At 39.1% G+C, this 17,113-nt stretch overlaps 1 protein-coding gene across 1 annotated transcript; it reads right to left on the minus strand.

Annotated features, from left to right (window-relative positions):
- Positions 1 to 2,794: 2,794 nt before the first annotated feature.
- Positions 2,795 to 15,482, minus strand: SNRPC (small nuclear ribonucleoprotein polypeptide C). Its single transcript, XM_082664195.1, has 6 exons — positions 15,430 to 15,482; positions 15,032 to 15,074; positions 9,796 to 9,904; positions 7,386 to 7,475; positions 5,800 to 5,904; positions 2,795 to 3,134 (listed from the first exon to the last, which is right to left on the minus strand). The coding sequence occupies exons 1-6, from the start codon at positions 15,435 to 15,437 to the stop codon at positions 3,010 to 3,012; spliced, it is 480 nt and encodes a 159-aa protein (XP_082520321.1). The 5' UTR covers positions 15,438 to 15,482; the 3' UTR covers positions 2,795 to 3,009.
- Between the last annotated feature and the right edge of the window lie 1,631 nt (positions 15,483 to 17,113).

Genomic DNA, 17,113 nt, shown 5'->3' on the forward strand with positions numbered 1-17,113 from the left:
TTATGGCTGAGTAATATTCCATTGTATATATGTACCACATCTTCTTTATCTGTTTGTCTGTCAATGGGCATTTAGGTTGCTTCCATGACCTGGCTATTGTAAATAGTGCTGCAATGAACACTGGGGTGCATGTGTCTTTTTGAATTATGGTGTTCTCTGGGTATATGCCAAGTAGTGGGATTGCTGGGTCATATCGTAATTCTATTCTTAGTTTTTTAAGGAACCTCCATGACAGTCTGGACTTTAACTACACTTCCCATGGTTTTGGATCATGGCCCATAGGAAAGGAAGCAAATGTTACCCCACATCAACACTAACTTCTTCAATTCTTGGTATCTAGTAGTAGTCTGGTTTGTACCTATACAAATGCTCACATTACAGTTGACTCATATTTTAGAATTAAAACCAGATGTCTAAAGGCATAAATCAATAGCAGTAAGTTTATCTTCTTTATAGCCTCTTACAAAGGAAATGTCTTATGATCATTCATTATAATAATAGTTTGCCCTAGAAGGAGTTAATAAACAAAATAAAAAGAACCTTCCTTAGAACTATTTATTCCTACTTTTGTTCACTGTAGTTAAAACTTGTTAAACTTTTAAGTCATCATATTGTTTTTCTGAAGCTATGTAAAACACTTTCTTCAAAGACTAGAAATGTTTCTAGGGTGGATATTCAACCTTAAAAACATACTGTGGAAAAAGCTTCCTTTTAGGAAAACCTGGGTTGTTTTCTGTGTATCCACAGGCTCTTTACCCTGAGCCTCAGAGCTATACAAAACAGAAACTTGCTGAGTCATATATAAGCTGGCTTGGCAGTTTCCCCTAACAAACCCTTAAGTCTGCAGAAGATTTTAAAAACAAATCTGAGCTATAAAAGTCATATAAACTATCAATTTCTGAGACTTAAGTCCTCCTTAAAAAGATGTGACAATAAAAAACTAAAAGGCAACAAGTAGTCCTGGCAAAAGCTCAGACTAGTAAGTTGACTCAGCTCCTACAGAGGCTGGGCATAAACACTGTAAGGATATCTATTTCTAACCTCTTGTGTACCTAGATATGGTGATTTATTTGCCTAAATTAGCTTCTCTTCAAAATATTCATGAGTTTCTAGGAAAAAAAAGTAATCTACCCATTGTCATTTTAATTTCTAGCTACAAATCTTTTCAAAATTATAGACACATACATAGAGTTATACTCTTTTTATTTTTTTTTTAAATTTATTTATGTGGTTGGGCCGGGTCTTAGTTGCAGCAGGCGGGCTCCTTAGTTGTGGCAATGAGAACTCTTAGTTGCAGCATGCATGTGGGATCTAGTTCCCTGACCAGGGATGGAACCCGGGCCCCCTGCATTGGGAGCTCGGAGTCTTAACCACTGCGCCACCAGGGAAGTCCCCAGAGTTACAATCTTGAGTAAAATAGATCCTAAGACAGAGTTTGCCAAACCCACTAATAATAATCAAAATTTCCTAGGGAGCTTTCCCAAAATGCAAATTTCTTAACCCTAAACCAGATATATAGAATCAAAATCTGGCATCTTTATTTTGGAAAAGGTCCTCCATAATTCTGATCACCAGGCCAGGTTGTAAACTGCTGGTTTAGGGCACCCTCTAATCATCACTATAACAATAACCTCAGATGGGAAAGGTGGCTTCTTTTGTTTTTTTTTAAATAGCTAATGATTCAAAATCCAAAAGATACAAAAAGGTGGCAAACCTTTCTCCTTCATCCCTGTCCCCCAGTCACCCATTTACTCTTCATGGGCAACCAATATCTCCAGCTGCTGATCTGCCCTTCCAGAGATCCTTTAAGCACACACAGGCACATACAGGTACCTCCTTTACAAAAGGATAGCAGCAAACAATACATTGTTATGTGAACAAACCAAAGTGCAGGGCAATGTGTATCTCGGAGTTCTTTCCCCATCAGTATAGAACTTCCTTATTCTGTTTCAACAAGCATGGTACATGCCACTTCGTGGATGTAACGTACTTGATGAATCAGTCCCCTTTCACTGGACACCTATGTGATTTCCAGTCTCTTGCTATAACGCATAATCTTGTACACAAGTCATTTCATACATGTGCAAGTCTATCTGTAGGATAAATTCCTAGACATAGAAACACTATGTCAAAGGATACAAGTATTGTAATTCTGAGCGATGCTGCCAAATTGCCCTCCCCAGAGGTTATACAATTTCCACTCCTACCTGTAGTATGAAATAGTTTAGATTTTACACTGAGCTGAATATGAACAGTGGCGACGGCTTACTTTCTAGATGCCTCCCTGAAAATATCCTCCTTTTAAAGCCTAGTAACAAATAACATTCTGCAAACACCTTCTGCACCATGAAAATCTGCATAGTTTTCTCATTACTAATAGAACATTTTCTGACTATTTGAAGTCCAAGAAAAAGAGGAGCTGAGTGAAAGGAGGTTAAGGCAATTCTTGCTGCTGTTAGCTGACACGCACTCACCGTGAAGCCTTTTTCCCTACTTTAGCATAAAAGAATTAAAATTTTCCACTCACTACACAAAGTATTATTAATGTGAAAAATTAACCAGGTGCTGTTTATTATTTTAATCAACAAAAGCTCTACAAGTGTTGGATTTACCAGTTTTTGCACAAGAGAACTTTACTAAATAAAGACAAGGTGCCCAAAGGGACCCACTCTACAGCTAAGGGAAAATAATGTCATACAGAGGGCATGCTGAAGAAAGAATGAGCAAGAGAAACACAATTGGACTCTCCTTTATAATACAAAAAGAATACAGAAGGGAGAAAAAAGGGAACACATTTTTAACTAAAAGAATTGACAATTTTATTTTCACATTTCACAATACAAATGAAAATTGCTTTTTCTGTCCCACCACTCCCCTCCAAAACTACTCTTTGATAGGAAGGGGGAGCAAGTCTTCCTTGTCATCCTGTTAGAAAACATCCCGAGTCACAGCACCATGATCTCCTGGTGAAGTAATATAAAACTGATATAAAGAGGTTCCCCAATCTCCTTATCTGTCTGGTCGAGTCATTCCTGGCCGGGTGGGCACCATCATGGGACGGGCAGGAGGTCTCATCATTGGGGGCCCAGGCATCATTGGCATGTGGCCTCCCATAGGTGGCCTCATTCCAGGAGCTGCAGGTAAAACAAAGAAAAGGAAAAAAGACAGTCAAAAATACTACTTAGGAGAGCTTGATGGGACTTCAATTAAAGACAAAAAAGTAGCCCCCCCCTGCAAAATGCTGGAAAAAAGACATACTTGACAGAAGAAATGCAACAAATTCATCACATCTGTAAATTACTTAGACATTCTCAAACAAAAAACAAAAAGGTCAACACAAGAACCATATGGGAATCATGATCTAATGATACTAAGGGGGAAACTATTAATAGACTGCTTTCCAGAAATCACCAGGGACTAGCTCCCTAAATTGACCTTTTTTCTCACTCAGGGAAATTCACAACTAAGTCACATGTTAGTCAGCTCTTTTAATCAGTTCTATCCACCATATAACCAGGAGCTATTTCATGAATGTACACAGGCACGGAGGACAATCTTACCACTAAGCGTTTGTTCGGAGTTGTAGGAAAGGTGAGCAGGAGGCCCATGCTGAGAACCTGTTAGTAACCATACTTAGCTCAAGTCAAGAAAAATAATAGGCAATAATGTGATTTATAACAATTAGCACACACACACAAATTTGATTTTTCTAATACATTTCAGAAACTATTAATGAGTTTTTTTTAAGTGTCCCATCAATACACCAGCCAAATAAATGAGTCAGGGAAGGGAGGGCAAGCAGACAGGTGAGGGTTGGGGAGGAATACAGGCAGCTTCACGGGAGTGGTAATGTTCTACTTCCTCAGCTGGGTGGTGGGTTCATGGTATTAATTGTATTACTACGCCTTATAATTTTCATGTTACATATCTTCTTTTTAAATATCAAATTTTACCTAATTATTTATTTTCAACTAAATCATTTTGATTAAAGGCTTGCAATAAATGCTTCAAAAGAAAACTATATTTAAAGTTGAATATAGCCTTATCACAAAAAGTAAAACACAACTATATTTAAAGCTGAATACAGCCTTATCACAAAAAGTAAAACACAAGGGTATGCAAAAACACAAAATCCAACAGGTACAGAATTGAATTTCAACAGAAACAGAAAATACTAAAACTTCTAAATATCTTATTAAAAAATCCCTCCATAACATAACCTGTATTCAGCATTTCTTAGAAGAAACTGATCTAGACCAAAGACTGAAAATGACTCCCCTGAAAACTTTTTCTTTGGTCTCCATAATGCCTTAAATCTTAATTAGTTGTCAACATTGGCAATTAATATGTCTTGTTACTAATAAGTAATTCTAGACTTCTTTTTTCATCTTTTTAATGTGGAAATGTTCAAACACACACAAGCATAGAAAAAAAGAATATAATGAACATCCATGTACCCATCAACCAGCTTAAACAATTATCCACCCGAGGGCAACCTTGTTTTATCTTATCCTCACACATTCTTATCCTTGCCCACCCCCCAGCTACTCAGTTACTTTAATGCAAATCCCAGAATTTTATTATTTTATCCTGGCTAAAAACTACAACAACAACAACAACAAAATACTCGGGCAAATTGGCAACACTAAGCCTGTATTCTCAAATGTCAACCATAGGTTGACCCTGAGTTCTAGAAGGCTTCTTTGCATGTGACAAGCATTCCCCCCGATTCACATCCCTAACCCCTCTAGGGATGTGAATCTGTGATCCCAATTTAAGAATGCAAAAGACATCTGAATCACTTAGATTGTGTTTTGGATTCACAAGCCAGTAAAGCAGGAATTCTCTTTATCTAAACTCTCCCACCCCTAAATGAGACCCACAGCAAGCATACTGAATGTTTCTGGCCAGGAAGCTACTCTAATGCCTTTGCACCTTGTCTTACCAGTTGAGTTGTAGGCTTCTTATGTCAGTTGTATTTACTCTAATTACATAATTTAATTATTCTGCAAACTGATGAAATAAGAATGTAGAAAAAGAACGATTTCTATAAAAACTAAGCTGATAATAAGAAAGTCTCAGGCAAATCATCCCCCAAAAGTACTCACAAATTTGGTAAGTGAAACGATCATAAAAAATAGAAACTAAATTGCCTCACAAGGTCTCTAACCACTTCAAAGAAAATGAAACTGAAGTTGGTAAAGGACGCATTATGAGTATGGCTTTCTGGTTTATGCAAGAAATATATGGTGTTCCAGTCAGTAGACTCATTCTCAAAGCAAAGGCCCTGACCATGTATCAGAAAACTCTGCAAATTAATGTACATTTATGTTTATGTTAAAATAAAATGTTTGAGGCATAAGTTTTTCCCCCTTCCTGAATAAAAGACTAACTACCAGGCCTAAGGCCTTTTTCATAAATACTAATTAACCTAGTTAACCTGCAAGATTAAATCAGCAATAGGCGGTAGCTCTGCTCCAAATCAAAACCAAGAAAAGCAGCAGCACAAATACATATCTACCATTCTCCGCATTATAAATGGCCAAAAGTCAGGAGGGGGTGAGGAAACAGGAGGGACAGAGGAGAAGGAAAAAAGAGGCAGTCTTATCCTGCTTTCAGTTGCACAAGGTCTTTGGATACCATCCAATTACACTGATAAACCAAGTATTTCTTTTTATCATTATAGATTCACCAAATGTAATTTGTTGCAATACATTTAGACAGCTAATTAAGAATTCTATTTAAATGGAAAGCTAAAACACAATGGAGCATCCAAGAAGGAAAGAGATTCAAACTTACCAGGTCCCACTGGCATCATCCCAGGAGGAGGAGGGCCCATCATTGGCATCATAGGAGGGCCCCCCATGTGGGGTGCTGGCATCATCCCAGGGCGAGGAGGACCCGCTGAAATAAAGAATGGGGCCTGAGGCTGAGATATGCCTGTATATTAACATTTTCTCTTCTCAGTGAAATAGGGCCTCATGATCTGGCCCAAATTCTGGCCCAAATAGTTCTGTAACTTCTTATGGTTTCTTTTATAACAGCAGATTCACAAAAATCAGCGGGCTACAAAACTTTAGTTACATTATGACTAAAAAACAAGAACAAGCCTGCCTAGACAGAAGTGTAAAATAAAGATAAGTTTCTCAGGGCTTCCCTGGTGGCGCAGTGGTTGAGAGTCCGCCTGCCGATGCAGGGGACACGGGTTCATGCCCCGGACCGGGAAGATCCCACATGCCGCAGAGTGGCTGGGCCCGTGAGCCATGGCCGCTGAGCCTGTGCGTCCAGAGCCTGTGCTCCGCAACAGGAGAGGCCACAACAGTGAGAGGCCCGCGTACAGCAAAAAAAAAAAAAAAAAAGTTTCCCAGGTTAAAAAGATTCCAACAGTTTAAATTTTTAAAAGAAGGGTATTAACTCCCTGATGAACTTAAGCCACAAGTACCTAATTTCAAAACTTTTTTTTTTTCCAATCAAAACTATGTTTAAGAGAGTCTTTGGAAATACGAAAATGTTTCCGCACAGATATTCCTGAACAATAACAATCTGGAACAACTCAGATGTCCAACAATAAGCAAATGGTGAGACTGATTATGTACATTCATACCACTGACTATTCTACCATTAAAAATAATGGAGTTGAGTGCCAGCCAGTCAGGATAGAGTAGGAGAGCAAGCCTGTGATCCTGATCAGGTCCCAGGATGGCAGGATTCCAAGGAGGGTTTGGTGGGTCACTAGTGGTCTACCTGCATTAGTGTGCAACTATTATAAACAGCCTACTTCTCTGTGTTTATATCCATGATAATTTACAGGACTGAGTTTAGGTCTCTGAGTTCAATTTTAATCTGAACCCTTCCAGGAGGGCCAAAGAACTTATGGCCTAGTTGCTCAATGTCCTCCTGTCTGTCATGCAGAAACAACAAACCTTCCCAGAGAGTAGAGTCCTTTGATCCACTCCTCTTTTAACTATGCAATTTTTGTCTCTCACAGGTGTATATATATTGGTTTTAGATGAGTTACAAGGTTGGGAGAGAGACTGAGGAGTTTATCAGCTACATCAGTCCTCCAGTGTTGCATTCATAGCAGTAAACAACTCAGCAGCAATACCTCTTTATACATCAGCTCATCTAATCACAGGTACATTCTGAGCTTTCCATTGACTCTATCTCAGACCCATTTGAGATGCCACAAATATAATACCCTAATAATAAGGTAATCAGAAGGTAACTCTAAAGATATTTCAGAAATTATACCACTGAAGTTGTTTTCTATTACTGCCTATGTATTCATTTAATGAACATTTGAAAGCCAACTGTGAGATAATCTAACAAAATCAAGGGTAATCTGCCCAGTTACACCCCTTAAGATAAAAACTTTATAAACTTACGGAGACTGGGGGGAGGTGGAATCATTGCCCCTGCAGGAGGAGGGGCAGAGAATGGAGTAGGAGGTATCTTTCCTTGTTGGAATGCAGCAGCTTTGGAGAGTGAGGAAAAAAACAACAAACAGTGAATGAGAATTCAGCAACCCATTTATTTACTAAAATAAGCACTTTCTTTTAAATTTTTAACAGTCCCATATTTCACTCTAAAAAGCATTCATCTAAGATTACTACATGATGGTCTCCACAGTTTTTAAATCAACTTTACGTACTCACAAGCTAAAACTGCAATTAATTGGTTTACTGATCTGGGTTTTTTAACCTGTTTTTATTTCATCAGCATTCCTATGGATGAATTAACTATGAGAGACTAGTTAACTACGAGTGAAAACCTCCCACCTATAAATGTCTTAACAAAGAGCAGCAGTCATCTTTAATCTGTACATGTATTTTACACTCAATTCAAGCTGCTCATAGTTTTGTTTGAAAAATGTGTGATAACTGCCCAGAGGCCAGGCTTTGTAAAATTTCAATCCTTCCTATATATGCTTTCCTCCATCAAAACAATACACCATTTTGGTTTACCTGTTTTGAAATTAATGCACTGAGGTAAGAGATGTAAAAGAAACAAAGATTTCAAAGCAAGAGGTTGCTCCGAAGGAGATTATGATCTTGAAAAATGTCCAATAAAATTATCTTTTAATTTTTCTTTCAGACAATATGAGGCACAAATGAAAACAAAAGAAATTGAAGATTGTTTATATTTGGTTTGGGAAAGGAGTCATACATAAATACTAAAATACACACTCATAAAGTCTATTCCTGAATTTGTTAGCCCTTCCCAATTCAGTGCAGCCTGCAGCCCAGACACTCCCTCGTTCCACTCCAACCCCACAAGTGCAAAGGAGATCAAATTACTCAAGTAGATCACTGGTAATTCATGAGAACCAGATCCAAAAAATGACCTAGAGTAGAGATTTATGAACAGCTATCATATTCCTCCAAACAGAGCCTGTGCTCTCTAAGGGATCACATCCCCCAGCAAAAGCCTTTTCCAATCAAAAGTCACCTCCCACACGTTGTGTAGGACAGCCTGTAAAGGCTGAAGAGGGAGCGGCTAAGTAGCGGACTCAACATCAACATAACCCTGAACATGATGAGGTATGCCCCCAAGGGCTTGCTTCTTATCCTTTAAAAGTCCTCCATCAAAAACATTTACTCATCTTAAGTTATTCGGCTGAGCACAAAAAATAACAAACATAATGCTAACCTTTAATGCAAGAAACTTCCAACATCTTTACAAATAGAGGAGAACATGATTACATTATATTTTTTTCCCAAATGAAATGAGACAATGTCTGAGATTTGCTCCTTAATAATCCAGGAGGAGAAAGGGAGTAGATTGCCTCAACAAGGGGCAATTCTGTCCCCTTGGGAACACCGGGCAATGTGTGATGATATTTTTAGTCACAACTGGGCATTGCTATTGGCATCTAGCAGGTATAGGCCAGGGTTGCTGAACAGTCTACAATGCACAGGACAGCCCCCAACAAAGAATTATCAGGCCCCAAATATAAATAGTGCTAAGTTTGATAACTTTAGTATAAATGAAACAAGACTGCCGCAGCAGAGTGATGCGGGTGTGGCAGCCATGGGAGGTTTACTCTCTAAAGTTCTCCTTCTATTTTGCTTAAAATTTTCCATGATAGTTTTGCTTTTTTTAAAAAAAAATAAAATCACACCACAATCAAAGCCCACATTTGCCTGCCAGTTCTGGGTACAATGAATGATCAGGAAAGGTCATGTTTCAAATACACCAGGATGATCTAACATAAAAATGCAGTATCTCTTTCTGTCAGTGCCTTGGACCCAACTATCCTAAACAACAAAAATGTTCTTAATTAAACAAAAAGAGTATGGCATGTATGGCAGTGGTCCAAAACATACCCAAACTATTCTGTCACATCAGTTACTTCCTTTGTGACCAGTTATCTTTGCCAGGACAACAAAGAATAAAAGTGTCTCAAACTCTTCAAAGAGAGCTACAAACTCACCCCCACCTTTTCCTATTACAACCAGAAAACAGATCTAAAAACCATGGCTCACTACAAAGGAGGTTCTGCATAAATGTGCTACAAAATCTGGTCCACATCAATAGTGAAATATTAGGCAACTCATTCTTCTCTGCCCAAATTCCCAGTCTAATCAATACCTGATTGCTCTAACCTCAAAAATTAATATTAATGTTTTCCTATATCCCTGGGAAACCAATGACCTTCCACTTCTTTGATTCAGCGCATCAGAATGCTCCTATTTATCATTCAGAATGAGTTGCTTCTGTGAAAAACAACAGAGAGACAGGGACGAGAAAGAATGGAACCATTCTACCACATCAGAACAAGAGACTGAAACGCACTTGTTTTGTCAATCAGGCTCTGAGCCTGCTCTTCCATCCATTTCTGATAGTAGTCTTTCACATTCTCTTTGTGTTTCCTACCACTGCAGTGTGTCTTTCTCACAGATGGCTGTAAAACAAAAGGTTGTATCAGTCAGAGAAACAAATATCCAAAACCAGAAAATTTTTAAAGCCTTACCTTTTAATTGGTAGCCTGGCTACCTCTAGCAGCCTTAGCTGGTGCCAAAGCATCACTTAAAAACATTATCCAGCAACGTACTGTGGTAATTTACCTACTGTATTTATTATCTAAACCAGGGGTCAGAAAACTATGGCCCATGGGTCACCCACCTGATTTTGTGGAAAAAAAGTACTGGAACACAGTGGTGTTCATTTGTTTATGTATAGTCTATGTCTTGTCTCTACAACAGCAGAGTTGAGCAGTTGCAACAAAGACTGTTTGGTCCACAAACCCAAAATAATTACAAGCTGGCATTTGAAGAAAAAGTTTACAATCCACTGATCGAGAAAACAATATCATATAATGCCCTTTCTTAGGCCATTCTACAGCAAAATAATATAGCTTACATACATTTAAATAACACTGTTTATGGGAGTATATTCTTTTAAAGGACCATGGGTCTAGAAAACAGACTCCATGTGAATCACACACAAACCTTTGTCTCTAGCCCACTAATCCTTTTGTTCTTTCTTTAACAGTTTTATTGAGGTAAAACTGACATAAGATAAACTCCACACACTTAACCTTTTGGTTTTTTAAGTTAACATTTATTTAACTCTTACTACATGCCAGACACCATGCTATGTACTTTACAAGGAGTGCCTCAATCTCTATAGAAATCACATGTGCATGGTACAGTGGAATACTAATCAGAAAGAACGAATCACTGATACATGCAATACGGACAAATCTCAAAAACGTGCTGAGCAAAAGAAATCAGAAACACAAAGAGTGTATAAGGATCCATTCATATGAAGTTTAAAACCAGTAATAATGATCTTTAGTCATAAACACCAGATCAGTCAGTGCCAGGGGTGCAGGGGACTGATTGCAAAACAACACAAGGAACTTTCTGGAGTGATGGAAATGTTCTATATTTTGATGCATACATGAAGTTGTAATCATTTGACAAGTCATCAAACTGTACACTTAAAATGTGTGCATTTAATTGAATATAAATTATAATTCAATACAATTGATTTTAAAAATCACAAGGTTGGACTTCCCTGGTGGTGCAGTGGTTAAGAATCCACCTGCCAATGCAGGGGACATGGGTTCCATCCCTGGCCCAGAAGATCCCACATGCCGCAGAGCAACTAAGCTGGTGCGTTACAACTACTGAGCCTGTGTTCTAGAGCCCGCGAGCCAGAACTACTGAGCCCGCAAGCTTTAACTACTGAAGCCCATGCGCCTAGAGCTCGTGCTCCGCAACAAGAGAACCCACCGCAACAAGAAGCCTGAGCACTGCAACAAAGAGTAGGCCCTGCTCACCACAACTACAGAACAAATGCCTGCACACAGCAATGAAGACCCAATGCAGCCAAAAATAAAATTAATTAATTAATAAAAAAATAAAAATCACAAGGTTATTGGGACTTCCCTGGTGGTCCAGTGGTTAAGACTCCACACTCCCAATGCAGGCAGCCTGGGTTCGATCCCTGGTCAGGGAAGTAGATCCCACATGCCGCAACTAAGAGTTTGCATGCCACAACTAAAGATCCCACATGCCACAACCAAGACCCGGCAAAGCCAAATAAATAAATTTTTTTTTAATCACTAGTATGTATAAAATAGATAACATGAGAACCTGCTCTATAGCCACTCTACTTCACTTCGCTGTACAGTAGAAACTAACACAACATCGTAAAACAACTATACCCCAATTAAAAAAAAAGTTAAAAAAATTTTTAAAAATAAAATGTTTGGTTCTACTGGAAAAAAAAAAGAAATTAAAAAGAAATCATCCACTGCATGCAACTCCATTGTCAGGAAGGACATTTGAATTTTTTTTTAATTTATTTATCTATTTTTGGCTGCATTGGGTCTTTGTCACTGTGCGCAGCTTTCTCTAGTTGCGGTGAGCGGGGGCTACTCTTCGTTGCAGTGTGCGGGCTTCTCATTGCGGTGGCTTCTCCTGTTGTGGAGCACGGGCTCTAGGCACATGGGTTCAGTAGTTGTGGCTCGTGGGCTCTAGAGCACAGGCTCACTAGTTGTGACGCACGGGTTTAGTTCTTCCGCGGCATGTGGGATCTGCTGGACCAGGGCTTGAACCTGTGTCCCTTGCATTGGTAGGTGGATTCTTAACCACTGCACCACCAGGGAAGCCCCAGGACATTTGAATTTTCACAGAAGAAAAATAAGAAAATAAACCCTTTACCTACTTAAAAAGAAAAAAAATCACAAGGTTATTATCTTCTGTTTATGCTTAAAGACTTGTCTCAAAACACATAGATGGTAAGCAGCAAACTAAGGCCTGGAATCCAGATCTCATTCAGATGCTCCTCACAGCTGCCTTCCTCCCTCCTAAGTCTCTTCACGTGACTGCTTCAGCAGCAGCATATACGACCAACGTCGTGTGAGCAAAACTGTCTTTTTTATGGTCTGTATCTCAAAATACTGTTCCCTGTCACCCAACCACTGCTTACACTAATACCACAATGATGCCTTAAGCCTAATAACAAAATCATGCCTAAGAACCAGCAAAACCTCAAAAGTTAGAGCACTGAATGTTTTATACATTCATACTGAACGTTTTATACATTTCAAAGTCCACCACAGGTACTGCTTCAATCACTATGGAAACTTCCTATTTTCACAAGGTATCATGTTAGAACAGCAGTATTACAAGGATTCCTGACATTTCTCATAAAGAGATATTTATTATAAAGAGAGACTTTTCCATTCTCTGAATTCCAGCATTACCAAGATGAGTGAGTATATGACAATATAGCACTGGAAAAGGGTAGAAAGGCATAGCCGCCCATACTAACAACTTCAAAAAATTATGACTAGGGGTTTGAACTAGAGAGGGGGTTAGGGACACAAAACCAAAACAAAACAGAAAGATGGGGGATCTATAGGCAAGCTACTACCACTACCAACTTACTGGAGGAGTCTCCTCCAAGACAATCTATAATAATATTTAGAACTATTATTTCTTCAAGAGGAACCACCCTACTTACATGTTCCACAAATCTATTAATGCTGAACTACATCTAACCATGTGTTAGAAAGAATTCCAAATGAAGTGACAACAGAGGAATTATTGGCTAGGTTCTTGCATCTATTCAAGATGACATCATAATCGAATTCTAATTTCATCAGGTCTCTGCAGAGGCAGCAAAGTAGAGAGCTGCAATTCTGAAGGTATGGCTCACAGACACCACTCAAAGTGAAAGACAGACCAGTGAATTTTAATGTTAAAAGAGCGTATGACATGGTTTCAGATTCCACACTGCAACTAGACATGTGCTGAGTTTTCGTGCAATAATATAAAGTAATAAAGAATATCCACGATTGTCTAAAACTGCTATTAAAGTACTCCCATATCCATGTGAAGATGGATTCATCATATACTTCAACCAAAACATAGTGTAACAGATTTGAAGTAGAAGATGAGAATTTGCCAGCTTCCATTAAGTCAGATGTTACACAGGATTCCAAAAATGTTAAAATGCCATTCTTCGTACTTAATTTTTTTGTTTTGGAAAATAGCTATTTTTCACTTTTAAAGTGTTATTCGTATTACAAGTAAAAAGTCTGTTATCATTACCTTTAAATGAATTAATAAGCATTTTTTAAGTTTAAGTTTTAACTTCAAATACAGCAAATTTTAATGGATATAACCCACCCTTTTTTCTCTTTTTGAATAATCCAGTAATTTTTAAGAGTGTAAAGGGACCATGACACAAAAAAAGTTTGAGAGCTGCTGGCATAGAAGCTCTGGAGTTAGACTGCCTAGATTCATCTTCCAGCTCTATACAACTTACTGGTTTTGTAACATCCAGTCATTTATTTATCCACACTGCCTCAGTTTCCCCCTTTGTAAAATGGGAGATAACACCAACCTCATAGGATTAACATGAGCATTAAACAAAATGATACATGGAAAGCATTTGGAACGCTGCCTGACATACAATAAATATTCAATCTTAGTCGCTATTATTTGTTAAGCAGTTTTTAATCAAATCAAAGTATTCGGTTTAAAATTTAGGCATTTCTTTCCAATTTAATCAGTCAAACATTTAAGAGCCTTGACACAACGAAATATTTGAACTTCAGAACGTTTTCCTAGAATTTTTACTTGTCATATAAATTTTTTTCATCTTTAAACTTGCTAAAGCTTTATTATTTCGGGTCTCCACTGAAAACACTGACTGATGGAAGACTAGTAACTTTGAATTATGAAGACAGTTACAGGAAGAGTGGAAAAACAAACACCCCAAAGTATTTTCTCCAAGCATTAGCCCTGAAACCTTAGCAAGATGAAATGCACAAATTACAAAATTTTTAAAAATCTAATTTAGGGAGTTCCCTGGTGGCCTAGCAGTTAGGATTCCGGGCTTTCACTGCTGTGGCCTGGGTTCAACTCCTGGTCATTGAACTGAGATCCCACAAGCCGCACGGTACAGCCAAAAATAAAAAGCCTAATTTATTACATATAAGGCTTTTCTTAGGTTTCCTTTTGTTAAAAAAATAACTTTATTGGGCTATAATTCACAGATAATTCAATTTACAAATTTTAAGTGTACAATTCAATGGGTGTTCGGTATATTCACAGAGTTGGGCAATCATCACTACAATCAATTTTTTTAAAATTATAGTTGATTTACAAATATTATATTAGTTTCAGGTGTAAAAGACAGTGATTCAATATTTTTGTAGATTATGCTCCGTTTAAAGTTACAAAATAATGGCTATATTTCCCCTGTGCTGTACAATTAGCTATTTATACACAGTAGTTTATACCTCTTAATCCCATACCTCTATTTTGCCCCTCTCCAATTCCCTTTCCTCACTGGTAACCACTAGTTTGTTCTCTAAATCAATGAGTCTGTTTCTGTTTTGTTATATACATTCGTTTGTTTTATTTTTTTAGATTCCACATACACGTGATAACACAGAGTATTTTTCTCTGACTTATTTCACTAAGCATAATACTCTCTAGGTCCATTCATGTTGTTGCAAATGGTAAACATATACGGTTTTTTGAAGCTGAAAAGAAACACTACTTACAGAGTCATGGGTGAGGTATGTATCGCAGTAGTCACAATAAAACCTGGAAAGAGAAGGAAAGTAGAGAAAGAGAAAATGACAACCCGTTAATAGATGCCCATCCACCGAGGTGCTGTTTATTGAAGGTAAAATAGAAAATAAAATAAAGTAAAAGACCTATTCATGATGAGAAGACATCAAACAGAGCGTCTGACACAAGCCAAGCTTTTGGGTTGCCTTACGGAGAATCGACCTCCACACTCCTAAAGAGGTATCTAGAAATCCGGGTCTCCCTTCCTCCCCCAGACCCTCTCGCTCCCCCAGAGGCTCGTGGAGCCAGAACCCGCTCTGTGCTCCCCCGCAGGGCCACAATCAGTGATCGAGACCGCGAACACCCCCATATTTAGGGCCCCACTCACTTAGGCATGTCGCTCGTCAGGCCTTTGGCAACTCCGTTCCGCGCCGCCCGGAAGTGACGCGCACAGTGAGCGCCGACGCGACGGAAGCGATGAGTCAAATGCGACTGCAGAAGCCCCACCCTGTCATCCAATCCGCCAGCTGCGCTGCGCCTGCTGTACGGCTTTGTCGGCGGAGCGAGAGGCGGGGCTTGTCCTGCTCCTCCCTTCACCTAGAGGAGTGTGGGAAGGGGGGAGTATCAAGTGTCCCTGCGAGCTTCAATGCACGCACTTGTGGCCGCGATTTTCGATGCTCCTAGAAGCATGTCATTCATCCTTTCTTTCGACAGTTATCTAATGAGCGTCTGGTATGTGCCAGGCACAGCTATAAATGCTAAGAAGCCAGCAGTGAACAAAACAGACAAAAATCCTTGCTTTCTTGGAGTTGACATTCGAGTTGGGGAAGACAAATACAGTAATAAAGTCAGTATGTAGTGGGTTAGATGGAGCCAAGTGCTATGGGGAGGGAGGGAATGTAGCATGGAAGAAGGGAGTTCAAATTTAAATAAAACAGAAAGCTTGCTGAGAAAGTGATGACTGAGAAATGATAGGTTTCTTAAAGCAAGAAGGCCAGGCGCAAGCCATTTTACATAGTGTCTCTTTTTTTGAGACTCATTAACCACTGGAGGTGGCAGAATCCCCAGTTTCAAATCTCGTGGCTGCTTCCTAGCTGTGCTGCATGTGCAAGTTATTTAATCTTTCTGACTCTGTTTACTCATCTGAAAAATATGAATAATAGTTCTTACTTGTAGGCTTTGAGGAAGAATTAGATGTGAAAATGCTTGTAAAGCTTTCAGTGCAATGTTTGTACACACTAAGCCCTCCACAAATGGTAGTTATGGTTCCACAAGAGGAAACTGTTAGAAGAAACTTGTCCAGGGAGTTCCCTGGTGGCCTAGGGGTTAGGATTCCAGGTGAGAAATGGAGTATTCCCTACCATATCAGTAAACAAAGGATGTCACACTCATCAGCAATTGCAGCCCCCACTGTTGTGAGCTAGTGAGCCCTGAGGGAACTGAGGAAGGAAAAAATACCTGCCATCTAGCAGCCATCAGATTGCATTCACTCCCTACCGTGAGCCCTGAGGAAACTCAGGATGTGAAAACACAGGCCCCCAGATAGCTGATGTGCATAGCAGATGAAAGATTTCAGTGAGCCCAGACTCTTGCATCTTCCCATACACAGAAAAGCGCTAAATTCCTTTACTTGGAATATCTGATTTTCTTTAATTAACAATAATCTTTTGATGTTCAGACTACCTGCCCTTTGTTGCAAAACTGCTATATAACCTAGCTCCCTGCCTTGCCTCCTCCGAACAGTTCTCTCAGGGTTACTTGAAATGCTGCCTCCCGGGCTTAAATTCCTAAAAATTCCAGCTGAATAAAACATAACCCTCAACTTTTAGGTTGTGAATATTTTTTAAGTTGACACAGGGTTTCACAGTCGTGGCCCAGGTTCAATCCCTGATCAGGGAACTAAGATCCAATAGCTGCAGGGCAAGGCCAAAAAAAAAAAAAGGTAACTTGTCCACAGGGATAACCCATTCTGGCAACAAGGCCAAACTTCCAGCCTGGTGTATCAGACTCCAAAATGGCCTGACCCCTCTTTCAGAAAAGGGAAATAGGACTTCCCTGGTGGCGCAGTGGTT

Source organism: Grampus griseus (assembly GCF_964374135.1).
Source record: "Grampus griseus genome assembly, chromosome: 10".
In the NCBI taxonomy this organism is placed as follows: domain Eukaryota; kingdom Metazoa; phylum Chordata; class Mammalia; order Artiodactyla; family Delphinidae; genus Grampus; species Grampus griseus.